General features: G+C 35.2%; 1 protein-coding gene across 2 annotated transcripts; it reads left to right on the forward strand.

The window, feature by feature from the left end:
• Nucleotides 1–2346: 2346 nt before the first annotated feature.
• On the forward strand, nucleotides 2347–19032 carry Rcc1 (Regulator of chromosome condensation 1). Of its 2 annotated transcripts, none has more exons than XM_071592241.1 (10): nucleotides 2347–2439; nucleotides 2674–2766; nucleotides 3719–3816; nucleotides 4039–4236; nucleotides 5705–5884; nucleotides 7656–7887; nucleotides 10264–10407; nucleotides 10634–10747; nucleotides 10835–10993; nucleotides 14195–19032. In XM_071592241.1, the coding sequence occupies exons 2-10, from the start codon at nucleotides 2688–2690 to the stop codon at nucleotides 14419–14421; spliced, it is 1431 nt and encodes a 476-aa protein (XP_071448342.1). In that variant the 5' UTR covers nucleotides 2347–2439; nucleotides 2674–2687; the 3' UTR covers nucleotides 14422–19032. The 2 variants fall into 2 exon arrangements, with proteins under 2 accessions (XP_071448342.1, XP_071448341.1); XM_071592240.1 differs by having other exon boundaries at nucleotides 2350–2519.
• Nucleotides 19033–20114: the final 1082 nt, after the last annotated feature.

Raw genomic sequence — 20114 nt, forward strand, 5'->3', positions numbered from 1 at the left:
AATCGAATCGGTGTTTTACCAACAACTGTCGTTTGTCTGGCGAGTGAATTCAAGTCTTCAATGTAGCCACCACCGCGATCTTAGGGTGCCATAGATGTAGATTCAGTTTTGGCAGAGTTATAAAATAGTGATAACAAGTCCATTATTGACGCAGGCACGTGCTACAACGGCAATAATCTCTAACCGGCTAACAACTGCAATGGAATTGTGTCCATTCATAATATGACACCGAAACTACGATATGAAGCCCCGATCATTAAGAGCTCCGTGAGTACATTGAATTGCGTTAGCTTGTGACCGCAGATGTGAGCAAAGTAAACAAAAAGTAGCGCACCATTATAAAGCTAAACATTTCTCCACAATGCTTGGTCAGATTTTTCCATTTATGGTACATCATCATTGTTGATGAATGAATGAGATTTGCATATTAGGTCATTGACAGGGCATATTAGGGGACTTGCAAAGTTTTCTAATATGCCCTGAAATTCAATATAAGCGTTGAGTATAACATACGCAGACATATCGATACTTCTAGTTATTTACGTGATTGTTATGCTTTTAGACTGTATAAGTATACTAATTGTTTGTACATGGCATTCCTCGTGACTACTTGGCGTGAGTGACTAAATTTGAACGCACATTTGCTCCAGGTCCTGCATTACAGGGATGAACGAGGTAATTATCCATATGAACTGTTCCACAAATTGAACCGCACATCCAAAAGCAATAATGTGTGCACTTCCGCTACATTGTACATGTATGTGCGCATTATTTCCTTTTCTGAGCAACGAGCGCGTAATTATTGTCGACTGTTTTAAACATTGTGGCCAGACAGGATAGAAATAGTATTTTTCCAAGGAATAAAACAGTTTCTGGAGTCACTTGGTGGAAATTCTTAATATTGAATTTAAAATTAAACCACTTGGCTTTTCCACATAAAAAAATTTTATTTACGACCTAGGTTTCGTTATGGTATAACATCATCGGGTAAAAATACAAGTCAAACACAGTATATATTGCTTAAAGAATATCCTTTGCTGGTATAGATATGTAGATGATGTTTTCTGCATCTGGACGGGTTCTGATAGACAATTAGACAGTTTTTTTAAATTTCCTCAATTCCAGAGATAAACATATCATGCGTGGTAATTTATATTTGGTATATGATGAGTCTTTCGCCTGTGCTTAAATATGACTGCGTGTTCTGGAAACCATTCCATTTAACAAACAATATTGCATTGAAAAAATGCAAACACGTTTTAGCAAATAATTGTGCTGCAAAAATAATGACCGCATGGTTTTAATGCAAGTGACTATTTCAATGTATGGAACTATTTTAATGTAACTCCTTTAAATGTAAGAGAGAAGGTTGCCGCGTAATTACTCTCCACAATGAGTGTAAACGGACCTGTTGACTCTGGTCTTCTCCTGTGTTGTAGATATTGACGTCTGTACACGGATAACAAGACATACCCCTCTCTTACGATGCATATTCGGAAGGATGGAAGTTAAGAAATTTCTACCATTAACAGGAATATTACATTTGGTAAATGAGTTTTTCGATTACAATACTATTAATGAATATGCCTTACGAAAAACTATTTACTTCATTAGTAAGAAGTAATTGCTGTGGTCTTGTAATGCATTACCTTCCTATTTTATTATCTAGTCTGTTTTTATTACAACAACTAAATAGGAGAACCTGAATGCGTTATAGAAATTATTATTATTATTATAGCCAATAACGATCACGAGGCTTTCAGGAACATGGTCCATCAATAAATAGGAGTAGATAAATCATCGGATATTAATTTTAATGTTAACGTTCATTAGGTAGTGCTTTTATGATTTTCCCTATATTGAAAAGGCAGGACCTAATTATTTTCAATCGAATTCCGTTAATAAAATCAGAGAACATTTCTTTGCCTCCATAAAGCTACCCCACATGATAATTGGAGATCCACCTTAGTATATGAAGTGTATGAATGTCATAGGAATTTTGCAATAATTAATTCGCCACCATAATTTAAATTTTGAACGGCACATCAGTCGATGGTAAATGACACTTTCTTTGATATATTTTTATTAGTTAGAAAAAAATAGTCTCGTGTGTAATGAGAATATTTTAAACTATTACCTGTTTAATGATTAATCTTGATGATGTGGTCATGGCAAAACTAAAATTGGAAATAAAAATATCTTAATTAAGCGTCAATACACCGTAAACTGCCAAAATACCGTATGAACAGAATTACACAAATCCAAATTACGCAGAGTACGCAATAACGCGTTGCTTTGTTTTGCCGGTTTTGTCGCAAGTGTTGTCTTTTTCTAACGGCGGCAGTTATTTACAGAATTTGAGGCGATATTCGGTTGACCGTTTAGCTGGTTCGCTTATTTGAATCGTGCATTCGTTTGAGAATCGATTTAATTTGTTAGGTTGTTATTATTCTGCTAGAATTTAAGGTGCTATATCTGCACAATTAGTTCAAGATTTTCAAATAGTAATTGCACACGTGGTATATAACTTATTCTCATATTCAACAGTATATTTGTTTTAATAAAATTCAAGAAACACTGGTTTACATCGTTACTTGGGTTGAAAATGATCATAATTATTTAATCGGTGCATATTGAATGTAGTCAACTGAATGTGATATTCAATCTTTTAAGTGGAAACCGAAAAGATGCCTGTGATAAGGGACACCTCCAAAAGACGCAGTACGCAAGTTGAAGAGCCTGTTGTTGAAAATAAAAGGCCCAAAGGTTTGTATGGTCACTTAAATTGCGATTTGTTTAAATGGAGCATGAAATCTTTGGAATGTTTGTTAATTTTAATTTCTGGTGTTCCATGCATGAAAGAGCATTCTCGAAATGATGTCACCACATGCCGTTGCTTGTGGTTAATTCCCGAATAAGGGAATCGTGTACATCTCAGCGTACCCCTTTGCTTAGCCCCATTTATCTGTTGATCCTTATTTACCCATAAAGTCACAGTTTTGAACATTTTACAATCCTAGATTACTCGTATGGTGAAGAGGTATTATTGAGCTTGATATATTGTAATTTGACTGTATAGCCAATATCTTTTTTTCTATTTAATTTTTGACCATGTGTAGTAGAACTAATATATTATCATGGCAGTGCAATGGTTCAGTATGTATCATATAATAAGCTTGCTTCAAATCACAGTTATATTAGTATAATGTGTTGTGTTCAGCCTTTCCACGATGTGCTATAAATTAATTTACGTATGGTTTGTGAAATCAAACCTTTTCTTATTTCTTCGATGTATTAGTTTGGCCACCCCACTCTATGTAAATTCATGTTGTTTTTAATGCTCGTAAAAAATAATAGTTTATTTATCCAAGTCTTGAACCTAGACTGGTTCTTTTAGGTGAGATTGTAGTAGTATTTACATTGCAGCTGTTTTACTAGGTAAATCATAGCTTGTGAACTCAAAAGGCAGCATATTAGCTCAAATTTTGGTGACTGTACTTTTAACTCTCTTGAATTGTTTATTAGATCATTCCTATTGTTGATTCAAGAATGATAGCAAAGTTCACTTACCTCGCCTAGTGAGGGATTTCAAAAAGGCATTTCCATAGTATTTTGCTTGGTATAACTTATTTGCCAGTGAAAATGTTCAACAACTCATCGATCCTGCCCTTACCAAATCAGTGCTGTCAGAAATCTTTTATTTTCTCTTGTGTTGTAGCACCCAGAAAAAACAATGTCAGCTCCATTGTTTCCAATAATGCAAGCAAAGAATCTCCTGTTAAGAAGCTGCTACCTTCAAAGAAGAAAGTGGAGAAGGTGAGAGAATGATCATTTCTATTGCACTTTATTTGTTCATTCTACATTGAAGCAACTTAAAACCCCCATTTGCTCATTTCATTTTTCTTTAAAATCTGTTATAAAAATTGGATTCTTAGTTCTTTCATGCATTCGTGTAAATGCTTCCTTGTGAAAATTTCATTAGTCAAAACTGCTGCCCGTTTTCTGGATTGTGTGAATGTTCCAATTTACCTTTTTTAGGCTGCAGTTAAATTCCCTGGCAGGCCTGAATTGCCAGGGGGAGAGGTGCTCTCTATGGGTCAAGGAGATGTAGGGCAGTTGGGATTGGGTCCAGATGTCATGGAGAAAGGACGTCCCTCATTGGTGCCAGAGCTTTCAGGCGTGGTAGAGGCATGTGCTGGTGGGATGCACACCATATGCCTAACACAGAATGGCAAGGTGAGATTTGTTTAACTTTCATTCCTGCTGAACTTGGTGGTTTTAATGTCATCTACCGTGTTGCCCTACTGATTCATTGTGGTTTTCATAAGCTAGGGGCAACATCTCCATTCCCTTTCTACATGTCTTCGATTAGTAGACAAACAATGTACACATTTGTCGATAAAAAAATCGTATCACTGGGGTTCAGATTTGAATCTCTTTGCTCACAAGGCAAAGGCACCTTCAATAAAGGCGAACTCAATGGTTTTTACCTCTGTTTCTGCTTTTTGAAAGTTTCCCGGCATAACTAGGTAGAAATTCGTCATGGTTGTGAAGGTACAAGCAATGAAGCATATCCAAGTAGAATCCCCAAGTGTGCTTTATATCTCCATTCCTGCATACAGCCCCATTAATGTTGGATTCCTTTGTATTTTTATGAGACTGAGGTATATTTATTAGGTAATCTACCGGTTAAGGTAGGTTTTTGGATGGACAAAATTATTATTCAACAATTTATGACCCCAAGCAAAACACAACATCCCCCCCTACCTCAGGTCCCTCTTCAGCTATGAGTACATTCTTCCTCCCTTCATCATGTCCAGCATCCCTATCCTGTTCCTTCCCTTTCCTTATTTTCCTAACATTCTCCCCTCAATTACAGTCTTCAAAATCCCGCTGCCGGTCAATACCCCCTTCATCCACTTTTCCTGCCTCCATAGGATTTCTCCCAACAAACCCCTCTCTTCGCCCACCATACCAAGTACTTCCTCGTTTGTTTTCTTCTCTGTCCATTTCACCTTATCCATTCTTCTCCAAATCCACATTTAAAAAGCCTCCAATCTACGTCCATCCTCCTGCTTCATTGACCACGTTTCCGCGCCGTACGCTCTATATCAAAGTTTTTACAAGTCTTTTCTTAACATCCTTACTCAACGTCCCCGTCATCAACTCCCTCCTCATTGTGAAAGCCTCTTTGCCTAGTGCAATTCTCCTCTTTACATCCCTGCTACTTTGACTGTGTTGGTCCAAAACACTGCCAAGATACGTAAACTGTTCTATCTGCTCTAGTTTTTGCCCTCCTATTTTAATGTTTAGCTTAGCCTTTTTCTTTCTAGAGAATCACATAACCTTTGTTTTATTAATATTGATTCCTGAGATTTTTATGAATAATAATTTGTAACGAAATAACTTAAAAAAATTTGACACAGTTACATACGCTACTCTTAATTAATCTTAAAAAAGTGCGTGAATTTTCCATGAAAAATCATTTTATTATATGAGGATTAAAACCCAGGTTCCTCATCTGCCAATCAAGTCTTTTTATTAACCAATCATACCACCAACCCACTTTCTTTTGAACTAACTTCAGCTTTTTAAGTTCCTTTACCAAACTGGAGCACAGCAGCACTTCTGTCTGCTATGCTGTTGTTCCCAAAAGCTTGATTCCAGTGTTTCATGAGTTGTAATTATAATCATTGTGTTCCAGGTGATTACATTTGGCTGTAATGACGAGGGTGCGCTAGGTCGTGAAACAAGTGCGGAAGGATCTGAGTTCTCACCTGGCACTGTGTCCCTGGAAGGCAAAGTGGTTCAAGTGACTGCTGGTGATTCTCACAGTGCAGCTCTGCTTGAAGATGGGAGTGTTTATGCCTGGGGTGCCTTTAGGGTGAGTGCATTGGCAGCTTGTTTGAATATCTACTAGTATATTATTGAGTGGATTTTTGTGCAGAATATTATTGACACTTCTCTAGCTGGCAGTGAAAGTAATCAGTCAAACCAAAGATACCTGCAGCATTGGTACCGAATGTTATGGTATTGTCATCTTAGTGTATGAATATGTGTTGATATAAGTTCACATCAATAATCATTTGATGTTGTATTAAATGATTCCTGTTAATCTATAATACTGATGATTTTATTTTTCAATTCGATGCTCAAGTCTTTCGGTTTTTTTAAGTGGACCAACAAATGCTTTTACAATGGCTAATGTCATTACGAGCCTGTATGTTTATTGGTTGGACTTGAGAGCCTAACTAAATTGTATTAATGAAAGTTCAATTGTACAACTAGTGTGTAGCATATGAAAGAAAAGCATATGAAACATTTATGTTAGAATTCAACGCTTGGTCCTCTTCTGCAAATTTATTTAGAGAGCAACTTTTCATCACAATTGCGTCTTTTGTGCTGTACTCTCACCTATCAAACTAGCCTTTCAGCTGATTACTGTGGTCAATTCATATTCAATGGATGCAAATGCATTCCACCATTCTGCTCTTAAAAGCCTTATTTTAAATTGGCCTTTGAGTTTGTTGATCACTTTTACAATTTAGCAGGACCAAGGTACGCAGCAAGCAAAGTAATTTAAGGCATTGTTTCACAGTCTGTTTTCTTTTTCTTTAACTGCCATTTCTGTTTACCACTTACAATGCAATATCAGAAATTTGGTCTTGTGGTTGTTTCAAGGATAACAGTGTGATGGTAGGTGATTGAAGAGGGGTTTATACTTTGACAAACTCTTTTGCTGAAATAAATTATTTCTACTTGAGTAGACTAACATTGTGTGAGGCTGCTTTGGGTGTGACTTAAATGGATATTCATGGTAAGAGTTTGGTTTCATGTTTTGCTTTGGCTTAATCGCTAATAATTTCAACATAAGTATTTTGCCCGCAAGCACGAAACATCACTTTGTTCCATTATTTAATTAATTTCTTGGAAATAAAATGGGGTTTGGTGGAATTAGTTTATTTGTCAAAGCCAAATTTACTGAAATATAGAAATTAACTAGGTTTCACAGAAATAAGATGAATTTATGAAATTGATGCCCCTTTGGCGGTCATGAATACTTCAGGTGGTGGCTGAAAACAGAATGAACTTTCACTGCTCAGTATAGTTCCCCCTATTCCATATGAAGATCATCCGTAAATAAATGTTTGAGGGAAGACCCATCAGTGCCAATGAAATCAGTGATTCAGGATGGGAAAAACAGGAGAGGAACTGGGATGGTAAGGGAGACGAAATTTGGCACGGAAATTCTGCTAATCTTAATTTGAAAAGTGAGATCTTCAAATTTAAATGCCACTTTAAACAGGAAAGGAGGAGCCTAGACCACTGAAAATGTATGTATTAGTAAAGGGGGCATTATACAAATTATAGTTTCATGGGCAGATTCAACAGAGTTCGGCACATTTGTCCACTAAAATATTTGGTTCTCATATGCACTTGCACATACCTTCTGCTCTTCGGTCGTCGCCAATAATCTGCATTTTTATTCTCAATGAGAAATGAATGCCTGCATTGATAGGCACTTTGGAGTCACGTACAATTCTATACTTCAAAAGCCTTTAGTTTTTGTCAGCTTTTGTCATATGGTGGAGAGGATGCATTGGACATTACCTCAAGGGAAAAGGTAATGCTATAAAAATTTATTTTTTTTTTAGGATTCGAGTGGAACAATGGGTCTCAGGGTAGTTGGTCAAATTGAGCGTTTGCCAGTACTGTTCCTTGGAAATGACCACAGGTCAGGTGGAGGAATAAGGCTTGCATCAGGAGCTGACCACTTGGTTATCCTCCTCAGGGATGGTCACATCCTCACATGTGGCTGCGGTGAGCAGGGACAGCTGGGACGAGTTTCTGAACGCACAGCAAACCGAAATTCGAGGCATGGATTGGGTCAGTATTAACTCATGCAAACAAAATTTTACGTAAGCCCAAAATAGATGTTGGAGCTGTGCTAGAATTTAATGGACTTTGTACCCTAATGCGGAGATACTTTTTTTATTGTGTAGGTGTAAGTTTTTTTTTAAGATTTTAAAACTATGGGAAATAATTGCCAGGAAATTAAATAAGATAAATTATCCTGAATGTAATAGGGATATGGGATGTACTTACTGAACAGACTTATGGGAGTTGGAGAGGGTGCATAGAAGAACAGTGCTGAAGATATGAGGGCTGGCATTGTTAGAAATATTAACACTGTTTGTGCCAGTGTCTTTTTAAGTTGACCAACCCTTGGGGCCAGCCATTTTGTGGCTCCGCATGAAAGGTATAAACATTCAATGAAACACAACTCCTAAACTGCTGGACATTTTTTAATGAAATTTTGATGCATAGAGATTGTGCCAGAGTAATCAACTTGTGTGTGGTATTGTTCACAACATGTCCCTCTATGGAGTGGAAAACAACAAAATCCACACATAAAGCAGGTTTCACATCTCCTTTTCTTGGCTCCACATGGTCTTCTAGGTCTCTGAGGAATTTTCCTTTTCCCAGAGCTAATTATTTTCTCTAATTATCCTTTGTATGTCCATTGAAAGTCTTTCTGGTGGGTCCATCTTTGGTGGATGCCTTTTTGGAAAAATTTGAATGTTTTTCTCGTGTGTTTTAGATATGCTCTTCTGTATCCCTGTGACTCACCCAGTGTTTTGCTACTTCATGCAAGAATTTTTTATTCACTATTTTTTTACATTGAGCTCCAAATGCACCCTAAAAGAATTGAATTGGGCACTGTTTAACAAATGCAATGCTGTCTTTGTTGACCACTTAGTGGTCTTTGTCATGATTGTGCAATGTGTGTTTCTGTTAGAGGGTCCATTATCCAGTGATCACATCATCTGTCGTTATGCATCTGCCCCATAACGATAACCAATCCTGAAAAAATTATAATGTCGTTGTCCGACCAAAATAAAAAGTTGCCAATTGTCGTGTTAGTCAAATCACTTTGGTCATCAACTTCAGAATCAGTAGAATACTGCAAAGTTAGAGCCAGAACAGTTTTCTTGGTAATTATTCCATCTTCATCACTGTCATTTGGGATTTTGTTATCACTTTTGTCAGAACTTCCACCGTTTCCTTTACGACTTGGGATACCAGACAAATTATCAGCATAAGCTTTGTTTGAAATATCATTTTTACTCCTTCCGCTTGTTTTCTTCAGCCATGATTGCATAAGGGGTAGCAATAAATGTTACAGGTGAAAAAAATTACCTCTGCATTTCTCAAAAACACCTTACACTTCCACAAAAACAACATGAAAAGTTTCTATATCAATAAGGATCAAAGAAATAGCTCTTAATTATTCCAAATTGATCCATGGGGGGTGAAAAGGTGGTTGGAAAATTGTGTTACTGTGGTCACATCGAGCAAATTTTAATTGAGATTTTGAAAGCTTCATGCATCACAGGGGCATTCATATATTATTTTATTCAAAGTTATTCATTATTCAAGTACTGTCAGTATGTGTATAGCTTCCTTTTTAACTGTAAAACTTTTGTTAGCTTGAACCAAACATTTTCTCATATGGTCCCTGGAAGTAGGCCAAAATCTATTCTTGCCTTTTTTTGTCTCTTTCTCTGTTTTCTTGTCTTTTGTTAAACGCCATTAAAGTAGCTTTGTCGGTGTCTCGGTTTTATCTTTTTAATTTTTTATCTGACTGCAGTTCAGTAGTGTTCCTCTTATGTAATAGTATGGCAAGCAGCTGAAAACAAAATAATTTTTAGGTGTTCATTCTTGACAATAAATTTGACTTTGGTTACAATACGTAAAGTTTTCCCCAGACATGCCCTATTTTTAAGAGTATCTTGGAATGCTTGGGCAAGATTTTCATTTGCATTTGGGATTTCTCATCTATTTAACTGCTTGTTTATTTATATATGTGTGTGTGAATATATACAAAGCATTCTGTTTGTTGAAAAATGTTCTCCCTTTCGTCCTACTATTCCGTAATACCTTTCACTCAATTGTGGCAAAAGATAATGAAAACTTCGTTGCAATTTTCCACAGTTAAAACTTTATTGCCGACCATGGTTTCGATACACTGTATCATCTTCATCTACCTGAAGATGATACAGTGTATCGAAACCATGGTCGGCAATAAAGTTTTAACTGTGGAAAATTGCAACGAAGTTTTCATTATGTCTCGATTCCACAATATCACGCCTGACTCTTCACTTTTCGTGGCAAAAGATGTTTCCTCTAGCCAGAAGTTATTTTTTGCTTGATTACCAACAGAATGAAAAATAATATCAGTGATAAATATTCATTTTTCAGCTCATCTTCTCTCACCATTGCCAGTTCATTTGAAGCTCAAGGTATTATTTGATGAAATATGGGCTGGAGCTTACTGCACATTTGCAAGAGAAAAATCAAAAGGAGAAATATATGTTTTTGGACTGAACAACTACAGCCAGTTAGGTGTGTATATTCTTTAAGGTTTTTATTGGGTGTGGCCGATAGCATTTATTGTCCGTGGTAAACTAAGGAATGTACATCACATACCAAAGTGAGACTCCTGTGGTTGATTTCCTCGGACTTTAAAGGAGAGTTGAAATCTTATTGAACATGGTTTAAATGTTTTCAGCAATTTCTATGAATTTTAATATTCCGTTTTGAGGTTTTTCATAATTTTGTCTTTTTTCAGGTCATCCTCACTTAAAGCCAATATTTCATCCGGTGCCTGCTCCCACATTTTCTGGTAACAAATGGACGCAGATTTCTGGTGGCCAGCATCACACATTGGCCCTCGATCACATGGGTTAGTTGATGATCTCCTTCTTTGGTCTTTTATCAGCTTAAAGCGTTTCCTTATTTAGTTGAATGCCATCTTTATTTTTGTGTTTAGGTGTTCCATATGCTCTGGGACGGAAGGAATATGGACGTCTTGGCTTAGGCAAAGACTGTCAGGATGCTACTTCACCCACTCCAATTTCAATAATTGCTAACAAGAAGACTAAATGGGTTGCATGTGGCTCTTCAGTTTCGTTTGCCATAACAGAGGATGGTAAGTGGGCTTCTGCCACATCTAATAATATGTATAGATATAGTAGCATACCCATGGACATCAGGAGCTACTCGAATAATATTCAAATCACGCTAATGTTATACGATATCTTAACAATGGAGTCGTTGCTTTTCCCGTGAATTGAATTTGTATAAGTTTAGCCCTGCAAGGTTATAAAGAAAACAGTATACCTCATTGATCAGGATGATGATTGAAGTGGTGAGCAGAAGAAATTAAGTTTCTCGCATATCTAGATTTCTAGTTATGAAATCAGCTTTATAATCAAATATAAATAATTTGTATTGTAGAAATATTTCTTAAGAAATTCCTGCCAATGTAAATATGTATATATCTGTAGGCATTACCGGATGTTTTAAAGAACTCGTTAATATTGATAAAAAGTCATTATTGAAGAAGAAATACAATTATATATTTTATCCAGATCTACTTTTATGTCCTTCACAGTAAAAAATATATCGGTTCATATTGTCAATTAAATCCAACTGCTTCTTAACCTGTGGTGTTCAGACTTACACCCCTGAGGTTGCTTAGAAGTCCATGTTAGTTCACTACTTGGAAAAAAAATTTCCACTACTTATTATGAGGGACAGAAGTGGTTTCCTTTATTTATCTCAACATTGAAAAAGCTTGCTTATTTAGTACTCCTAACCTAAATTCTTTGTTTTAAATCTTGTGATATTATCAATAAAAAACTCATCACAGTGTTACCAAGAATATTAAAAAGATTGTTTATAATGTAGCCATATGAATGATAGTGTCGTGATTCTCTACTCATCACTTCTCACTAAAAAAGATGTTATTTCTTGGGAAGATTTTTGTGGATTGATATCAATTCAGGGTCATACTACACCCATGTATAAATACAAGTATATCAAGAAATTTTATAACGAAAAGCATTTAAATAGATTATCATGATCATTAATAACAAATGGACCCAACTGCACTGAACCATAACCAGGATACTTAGACCACACTGCTTACCCACAACTGCATCCCCCTTTCATATATCCAGCCCTTAGAAGAAACAGTTTTCAGCAGTTTTTCTTTGAGCAAGGTTTTCCTTAAGAAAATCAAAGGAAATAGCAATTTTGCTTCAGCAACACAATGAGGTAACATCACTGTGTAATGTGTTTTCTTGGATTCACAAGTTTGAACAGTAACACATGTTTGGAATCTACAATTTTGTTTGATGGTACATCAAACATCAGTGGATCCTCAGCCATGTTTCCTATGTGTGAAATTTCCAATATTTCTTGCACTAATTACAAATTGGTGACACTTGAATAGTCTCGTCTTCATATTCTGTGGGCATATATTATGCAATATTTGTTTTAGGGTAATTCATTTATTTAGGGTCACATTCAAGGGTCATTCACTTCACTGATCTAAAAAAACCATGGAGGTTAACCTTCAAAATCATTTACACCTCTGTAGGTAGCTATCCCTCTTGCTTGTTGAAAAGTTATTTTTCTGGGAACTGAAAATCCTGAGCTTCTGTGTTCTGATATCCAAACAGTTTCAGGTTTAACTTGTTCAATTCCTTTGTGATGAGGATAAAAAAGAAACTTAACGCTTCCACAATAAAGATTTAATATATCATGACCATGGTCTCGATGCTACCCCCTTCTGATATCTAATGTTAAATTTTTCTTTTAGTTCCAGCCTGTTGCAAATGGTATTTGATATGCACAGATTTTTGTATGTTCTCTTCCTGTCATCTCTAAGTTCTTATTATCTGTTCAGATCGTGGTAATTTAAAATTCCTCCGAGCTTCCCTGTTTCCTTGTCTTTTTTTAATATACACAATTGCTCATAGCTTGAATGCAATATCATAGCAGAATCTGTGTTGTTTTGAGCTATTTTTACCAAGGAATCTCAGCATAAGAATATGCTGAAATAATTAAAAGTTATTTTAATCATAAAGAAAAAAATTAGGGCAGCCAGAACAAAATCATCACCGTAGTGCAGCTCACATCTTTCATTTAAGTATAAGAAAGATTCTTAAGCATGCAAAGTGATTGTAACAAAGAATAGACAGAAGTAATGAATAAGATGCAGTAAAATGGTGATAAACTTTTGTAAATTTGGAAAAACAGTTAAGTCATTGCTTAGTTAAAAATGTCCAAAATGACATTAGGAGATTTTGGATTTTGAGCAATATGATATTGTGAAAATTTCCCACGATACTTATTGTTTTTGGAGTATCAAAAAATGTATGGTTCCCCCTTATATGAGTTGACCGGAACATGCAGACACCCATATACTAAGTGGCCAGGCTGTGGCTGCCGAGGCTCTGTAATTAGTTAAAGTGCCTTCCAGGAGTCCCAGAAATAACAATGTCATGCCCCGGCCGATTCTTTGGACCTGGTACAACTTTCACCAGGGGTATATGAGAAAAACAAATTTGCACTTTTCCACAGGTTTATTGGTAACGTGCAATGTGTTTTGGTTCACTGAACTATCTTCTTGTACCATTGGTCTTGCACCTGAAAATGGTTCTGTGAACCAAAACGTGATGTATGTTACCAATAAACGTGTGGAAAAGAGTAAATTTTTTTCTCACAATGAAAAACTTCCTTGTACCTCTCGCCTGAATCCATTGAATGAATTCAGAATCAGGGGTTTGCGGATTTTTATTTCATAATGAGTCATAATAATCTATACCAGTGGAGATTAATTTGTGCATTGCAGGAGCCTGTAGATGAATAGTCGAAATTGAACGGAAAGGATTTAGGTGTATAGAATATTTATTATTAGATTACAGGGTCCCTACCTTGCTTGTCATAAAGCTAGTGTATTGTTGTTGGTCATGTCTTTAACCTGTTTGTTTACCAGAGATGACCCAGGAAAGTCTATCACAAATCACGGTTTGCAATCTTTTGAGTACCAATAAAAATTATAAGTGCTTAGCAGGCTGTGGGTGATAATGTCCTCCAGTTTTACTCTACTTTATAATCACAATGACTTGCAGAGCTGTAAATTAACCCCACAGATATTTGACTGATGAATATGTAGCTCCAATGACTTGATAGTGCCATGAAATGTTGGACACTATGATTTATTCAGGCTTTTAGTGTGTGGCATAAGGTGATTGATTTGGTTCATGGTTTGAAATGATTAAAATTCTAAGTTCTAGCATGACAAACGTTTAATTGTACACCCGCATTCAATGTCCAACAGGTTCAGTCTATTCCTGGGGAATGGGAACTAATTGTCAACTTGGATTTGGTGACGATGACTCCGATGTTTATGAGCCTAAGTTCATTAAGTCAAAGCAGCTGGAGGGAAAGAAAGCTCTGAGCGTCTCAGGAGGTGGTCAGCATGCTATCATACTTGCCACGGCTTCGCAGTTAACCTCCAATGCAAAGACCAACTCTGACAATGCCGGCCCATCAACTGAGAAGTAGTAGTGGAGCTCACAGGGAAGTCTTATTAAGATAATGGAACAGTTGGTACATTGCCCATTTCGCATCTTGTTTTTATCCTGGTAACTGAGTAAAATGTGGTGAATATGCTGGCCATGAGGTGAATTGTTTAACTATTGCGTGTTGGCTACTTCATTGCAAAACCAAAGCATGACTGATGAACTTTTTTTTGTTTTCTTTTGCTTAAATTTGTGAACTTGTGACTGAAAAGTGTAATTGTTTTGTGATCATTTTCATTGAAAAATGTGTGATTGTGATGAAATGCATTGTTGTAGTGGAATGAGTTATGTACTGATGGCATTGTGCAGTGGAAAAGTATGCCTTTTTAGATTGATTTCATTCCCTTGTTGATACCATTGAGTTAGTTGTCCATTAGGCTTCCAATTCAATTCCAATTGATGCCGTTCAATGGGAAATGTTTGTTTTGATGGTAGCTGTTCATTAATTGAAGTTTTCAAGGATTCAAGTTGGGAACAATAAACAAACATAATGTAGGAAAATATGAAAATAATTGTCAAAGATGGAGGAACATTATTATCAGGTTTTGTCCCCTTTCTTCGTTTTGTCTTAGTCATTTCATTAATGTCATTGCTCCTCTATTCCATTTATCATCATTGTTTATTTGACATCCTCTTTTCTCCGCAAATAAAGCTGTGAATTAGCCATAATAAAATTTTTTAATAGTTTGAATGTCTATACTGAAATTTTTGTGTTCTTGATTGTGTAGTCTATTCGTCGCTTCATGAAAGTTTATCTGATTCGTACTCCCTATCACTTTTTAGTAACCGCTCAAAAAATGTATGGAACCATTAAGATCTTACCAGAAAAAGAAACTTTAATGAAGATTATTTTGTTGAGCAATTAAGGTTTTGATGATGTACAGGGTGTGGCAACATAACTTCCTTTTTTATGAAGCAAAACCCCTTTAAAAAAGGAAGTTATGTTGCTGAACCCTATATGAGAGGCAGTCAAATGAAAACTTAATGGACAAACACACTAGACCAGTCCATGCACCAACAAGGGCATCACCCAATAACTACGTGCGCTTGTGTTGTCACGATGCAGTTCTCTTACCACAGCAATTACAGTATCAATGTGTAACAACATTGTTGCTACCTTTAGCGTGGACTGTGTTTATGGTGGATGTTTGGTTTTCATTTGACTGTCCTGTTTTTTTCCCCTAAATGTATAAACAAAGAACACCAATCAGAAATTTATTTTACTGTTCCATATTTCAACAAATATTTTTTAGCAATGGGTAATGGTTTCAAATTTTGGTAGCTGTATCTTTTTTAACTTCACAGTAGGATAAAAGATAGCCGAATATTTTATGTAGGAGTAGTTACTCGTAATATTTTTTAAAAAGCAGTCTGCAACCATCATCTTTGTCTGAAGTAGTCTCTAGAATTTTCACCAGATAGAGGCAAGATAACATTTTACGCTTATATTTTTTTTCCAAGATATGTAATGGGGAAAACAAGTTGTTACTTAAGTAATTTTCTGAATTATTTACACCAAATTAAAAGACAATAAGTTTTACAATGAGAAATGACAGTAGCTTATTAACTGAAAAATGTCACGTACTGTTTGACGGTGCATCATACAAGCCTAGATCATCACTCATCATTATGAATGTGAAATGCATCCCAGTAAGTCTTGAGAGTACTTCAATCGTGATCTCTTGTTTGTATTTATTGGGAATATGATCTAGTGGATAAACTGTAAGCCACTAATTAAAATTATTTTTTACTATTATTTTTGAGGTGTTGATATTACGTGATGACTTATATAGGATAAATTTCAGATTTATTGGAGAAACTCTACTCAAGGCTTGTATCAAAACATGAGCTGTGTTAGCATTGGGCATGATGAGCATTATAAATAAAGAATCACCAGCTACAAGAGCACTCAAGTCAGTTGATAAATAAATAATTTGCTCCACAGCGATTTAGAAATTCAGCAAATGATGGTGGCGTTGCCATAATCAGTAACAAATAGCAGACTGAGTAGTTATGATTTTTTTTTAAGAAAAAAGTATTGAAGTTTTAATTTTTCAATAACTCTAAATGAATACACTTATCTGGAAAGTCAGCAAACTCCGCTTAGGAAAATTTATTCAGCCCCCTACAGTAAGGAAATATGCTATGGACACAGATTTGACTTCACTTTGTAAGAATGTCATATGTGGTAAATGGGTTCTAATTCAGCATTTACGTTAGAATTAATTTCAAATTCGATATATTTTATGGAAAGTTTTTTTTTCAATTGTCCCATCTTGAACTTATCATTCCCGTAAAACTAGTATTCAGGATATATAATCCATTTTCCAGAATCACCAGGAGTTTAATCTCTTTGAAGCTATTATATACAGTATTTTAGAAGGAATTGAAAAAATCACTAGTGATGAAGGACTTTACAAGCATATGTATGTACTACAATTTCTTGTGGTCTGGACTTCCATTTTAAGAATTCAAGGTATGGCAAAAGATATTCAACAAAACCTACTAGCCTACCGTCTCAATGCATACAAATATTGTGTAGAGTCACATGAGAGTACATACAGAGAAGAAAGAATGGTTTTTGTTGGCATGCATAGATAAACATATTGAAATAAACTTTGGAACTGCATCTAATTTTTTTGTTTAGGACTCTTTATTCATTCTTAGCCTCTCTAATTTCATAAACGAGTATCTGTTCTTCCCTAAAATGCTACTAGAATTAGCAAAAGGCTGCAGAGTTCCTGAGATACTATATCTAGCTACTGAGAATCACCCCTATATATTTTTATTGGTAAATAGGATATTAAAGTTGTTACAGTAATGCTTATTGCTGAAATAATCTTTAAAAGGACATCTAACCGGTAGATTTTGTTGGTGAGGTTAGAAGTTCTCTTTGGGATCTTTATCAAATGGAATCTTCAGAATATCAAGAGTGGGAACTGCAGATCTACCACTACAGACGCAGACATAGGATTATATTCTACAACAGCAAAGTGTTGAGCGAATCTACTCTCGAGGAAGAATCAATCTTATGGACACAAAAGGAATCCATTCTAAGATCGCAAAAATATATGTATAGTTAATAGAAATTGAGTTGACAAAATAGTTGATTAATGACGTTTTGATAACATAGGTATAATTGAATTGTTCTTTGCTTAATTTGATGCATGAAAACTATGGGCATATCAGATTTGAATTCCTGACTACTTAGGTCAAAATCAGTGATTTTATATTCTTTAATTGTTATTTATTATGTGTGTGTGTGTGTGCAGGTATGAGAGTTATCCTGTTCATAGCATTGACCTGGTTCTTGTTGCTCTTTTGAAAACCTGTGAAACGTGAAGTGGATTTTCTCTCTGGTAAAATTTGACTAGTGAATAAATTTCGTATAGTAAATGAAGGTGTTTTGATTCTCTTCCTTTTATTTTAATTCACGTTTTTTTTTAGTAGCTAATAGTGTTGTTATTGTAATTTCCATGTAGATGCGTAAAGCATTTTTCTCTCCACTGCAATTTGAAAACAAATGGAAAAAATTTTAGCTCAACTTCTTATCCTATTGTGGTGTGTGTATATATTTTTACATGCAGACATTTTATTTTTATATGACTCGTAAGGTATTTTGGTAATTGTATCAAAACAAGTCAGTACTTCAGGTCAGTGCTGTATTTTATTTATTTAGGTTATGTGTAGGTAGTGTTTGTTTGTGAAATAAATGTTTAGCTAGGATGCACGAAATCCTAGTTCAAATACAACTGGTTTTATCAATTGAAGTGAAATTTACCACTGAAGTGATGAATTACATGCATTTCAAGGAAATGAGTGTAAGCTCTCTAGAGCTTGTCTGTGAAATTTGGCACCATTCTAAATGATGCTCAGTGTACTGCACAAATTCATGATCCAGCATGCTTTGTTTCCAATGAAACAGTCAGTCCTTGTTGAAATGTGATAATGTTATTCAAGTTTTTAGCGATGTATGTACTTCTATTTTCTAAAATGAAATGTCCTCATTTTACTGTGTAGGCATTTTGTATTAAGTTTGAATGTAAACTAATTTCTTTTTATCAGTTATATTTGTAGACGTATTCCCAGATAGTAGTGGTAATATTGCCTCAAATGTACCTGCAGTTGTCCATTGATTGTGTTGTACTAGTCGAGTTCTTTCAATGGACAAAAATGAGTCAGTTTCATTTCTTCAGACTAATTTAAATATATCCTAAAATAACCACATGTCTTTAAAAATGTTTTCTCATTATTTGATATCCATTGACTCTGCCTGTAATAGGATATTTAACTTTTACATAGAAATGGGTGTTATATGAACACTCTGATTGCAGTTGAAATGTGCTCTTTGTGAATAAGTTGTTTAAAAGTTATGAAAGGGAAGTTTCTTTAATTCTGGGAGATTAGGTGTTTCACATTGTTTTAGATGTAATTTAATTTGGAAATCATTTTGGTGGAAAAATCAAAGATGTAGAATAAATTGATTGCAATTTCCTATTATTTTGATTAATATTTTTGGAAATTTTTGCTGTATTTGTATTTGTGTATGATACTTTCATTTTCCATGTACAATGAAGAATAAATAATACCTGGAATTGGGCCATTGCCACTTATTAATCAACCTATAATGTTTGATGAACTTTGGATTTACATTTTTCCTTTTTTAAGTAATTTGCAATTAGGTTAGTTTGTCTAAGGATTCAGCTTTTCGTGAAATTTGTCATTTGCCTTTTCCTCCTTGATAGTGTATACAAATTCTGAGCCAGAGACACTAAAATACAATAGTGTAATTGCCAATATGGCCAACCTAGTTTTTGCAGTGGCTATGTAAGTTCCTGTAGTGTTAATTACATTCTCCAACATCAGTTGCAGATTTTTTTGCCGGCAAAAAAACTTGTGATCAGTAGTATAACCAGTCATGTAAACGTAGTTCCATCTACTGCTTGATCGGTATCAGGGGCAGGCTGCTCATACAACAGGTAGATTTCATTAACAAGTATTCTGGAGGCTCCTTAGCTTTTGGAATTATAGGAAAGCGAATAAACTAGTAAGAAGCAGTTAAAAAATTCCCCTTAAAAGTATTATCAATTATATTGCTTCATTTGCAATTAGTCATGTGTAACATTGTGTTCATTCACGTTAGAGAAAACCATTTCGGATAATAATGTCTCAAGGAACTACGGTGTTGCATTGATTTACGGACAAATCAACTACATGCATTTCTCATTTCCATTTTGGCCTCTAATTTTGTGAACTTGTTTCTGGGGTGTGAACTATGATATTTTTGTGTTGCAGCATGTGAAAGAGCACCAAATGTGAACATCAAAGTGATTTTTGCTCAAAGATGTGCAACTCGGTGATAATTTTAGTTGCAGTAGCAAATTATAATAGAGCAATTTTTGGTAGCTATGTATAATTTTGAGGAAGTTTTGCGAAACTATTTTGTCTTGATGAAAATGAAGTTAAAAATCTTCCTTGTGCTGGAAATGAGGAAGCTCATTGCGTTAGTAATATTTACAAAAATGGTGATCAAAAAAGAAAGTCATCCAATCCAATGAATCTTAAATTGAATTGAATTGAACAATTCAGAATGAAAATGTATGAAGAGATATACAGTATTAAGTCTATCTTGTATCTACAGAGTATGACATCTATGAATGACCTATGCTTTCATTC

Source organism: Hetaerina americana, unplaced genomic scaffold (assembly GCF_022747635.1).
Source record: "Hetaerina americana unplaced genomic scaffold, ioHetAmer1.1.p SCAF_5, whole genome shotgun sequence".
Lineage (NCBI taxonomy): Eukaryota > Metazoa > Arthropoda > Insecta > Odonata > Calopterygidae > Hetaerina > Hetaerina americana.

Excerpts from the sequence above, each read along its gene's own strand:
- Rcc1 (XM_071592241.1), top strand. The coding sequence starts at position 2,688 with ATGCCTGTGATAAGGGACACCTCCAAAAGACGCAGTACGCAAGTTGAA. Across the intron at positions 10,748-10,834 it reads ATTGGCCCTCGATCACATGG|GTGTTCCATATGCTCTGGGA; the intron begins GTTAGTTGATGA and ends TTTTGTGTTTAG. Across the intron at positions 10,994-14,194 it reads GTTTGCCATAACAGAGGATG|GTTCAGTCTATTCCTGGGGA; the intron begins GTAAGTGGGCTT and ends AATGTCCAACAG.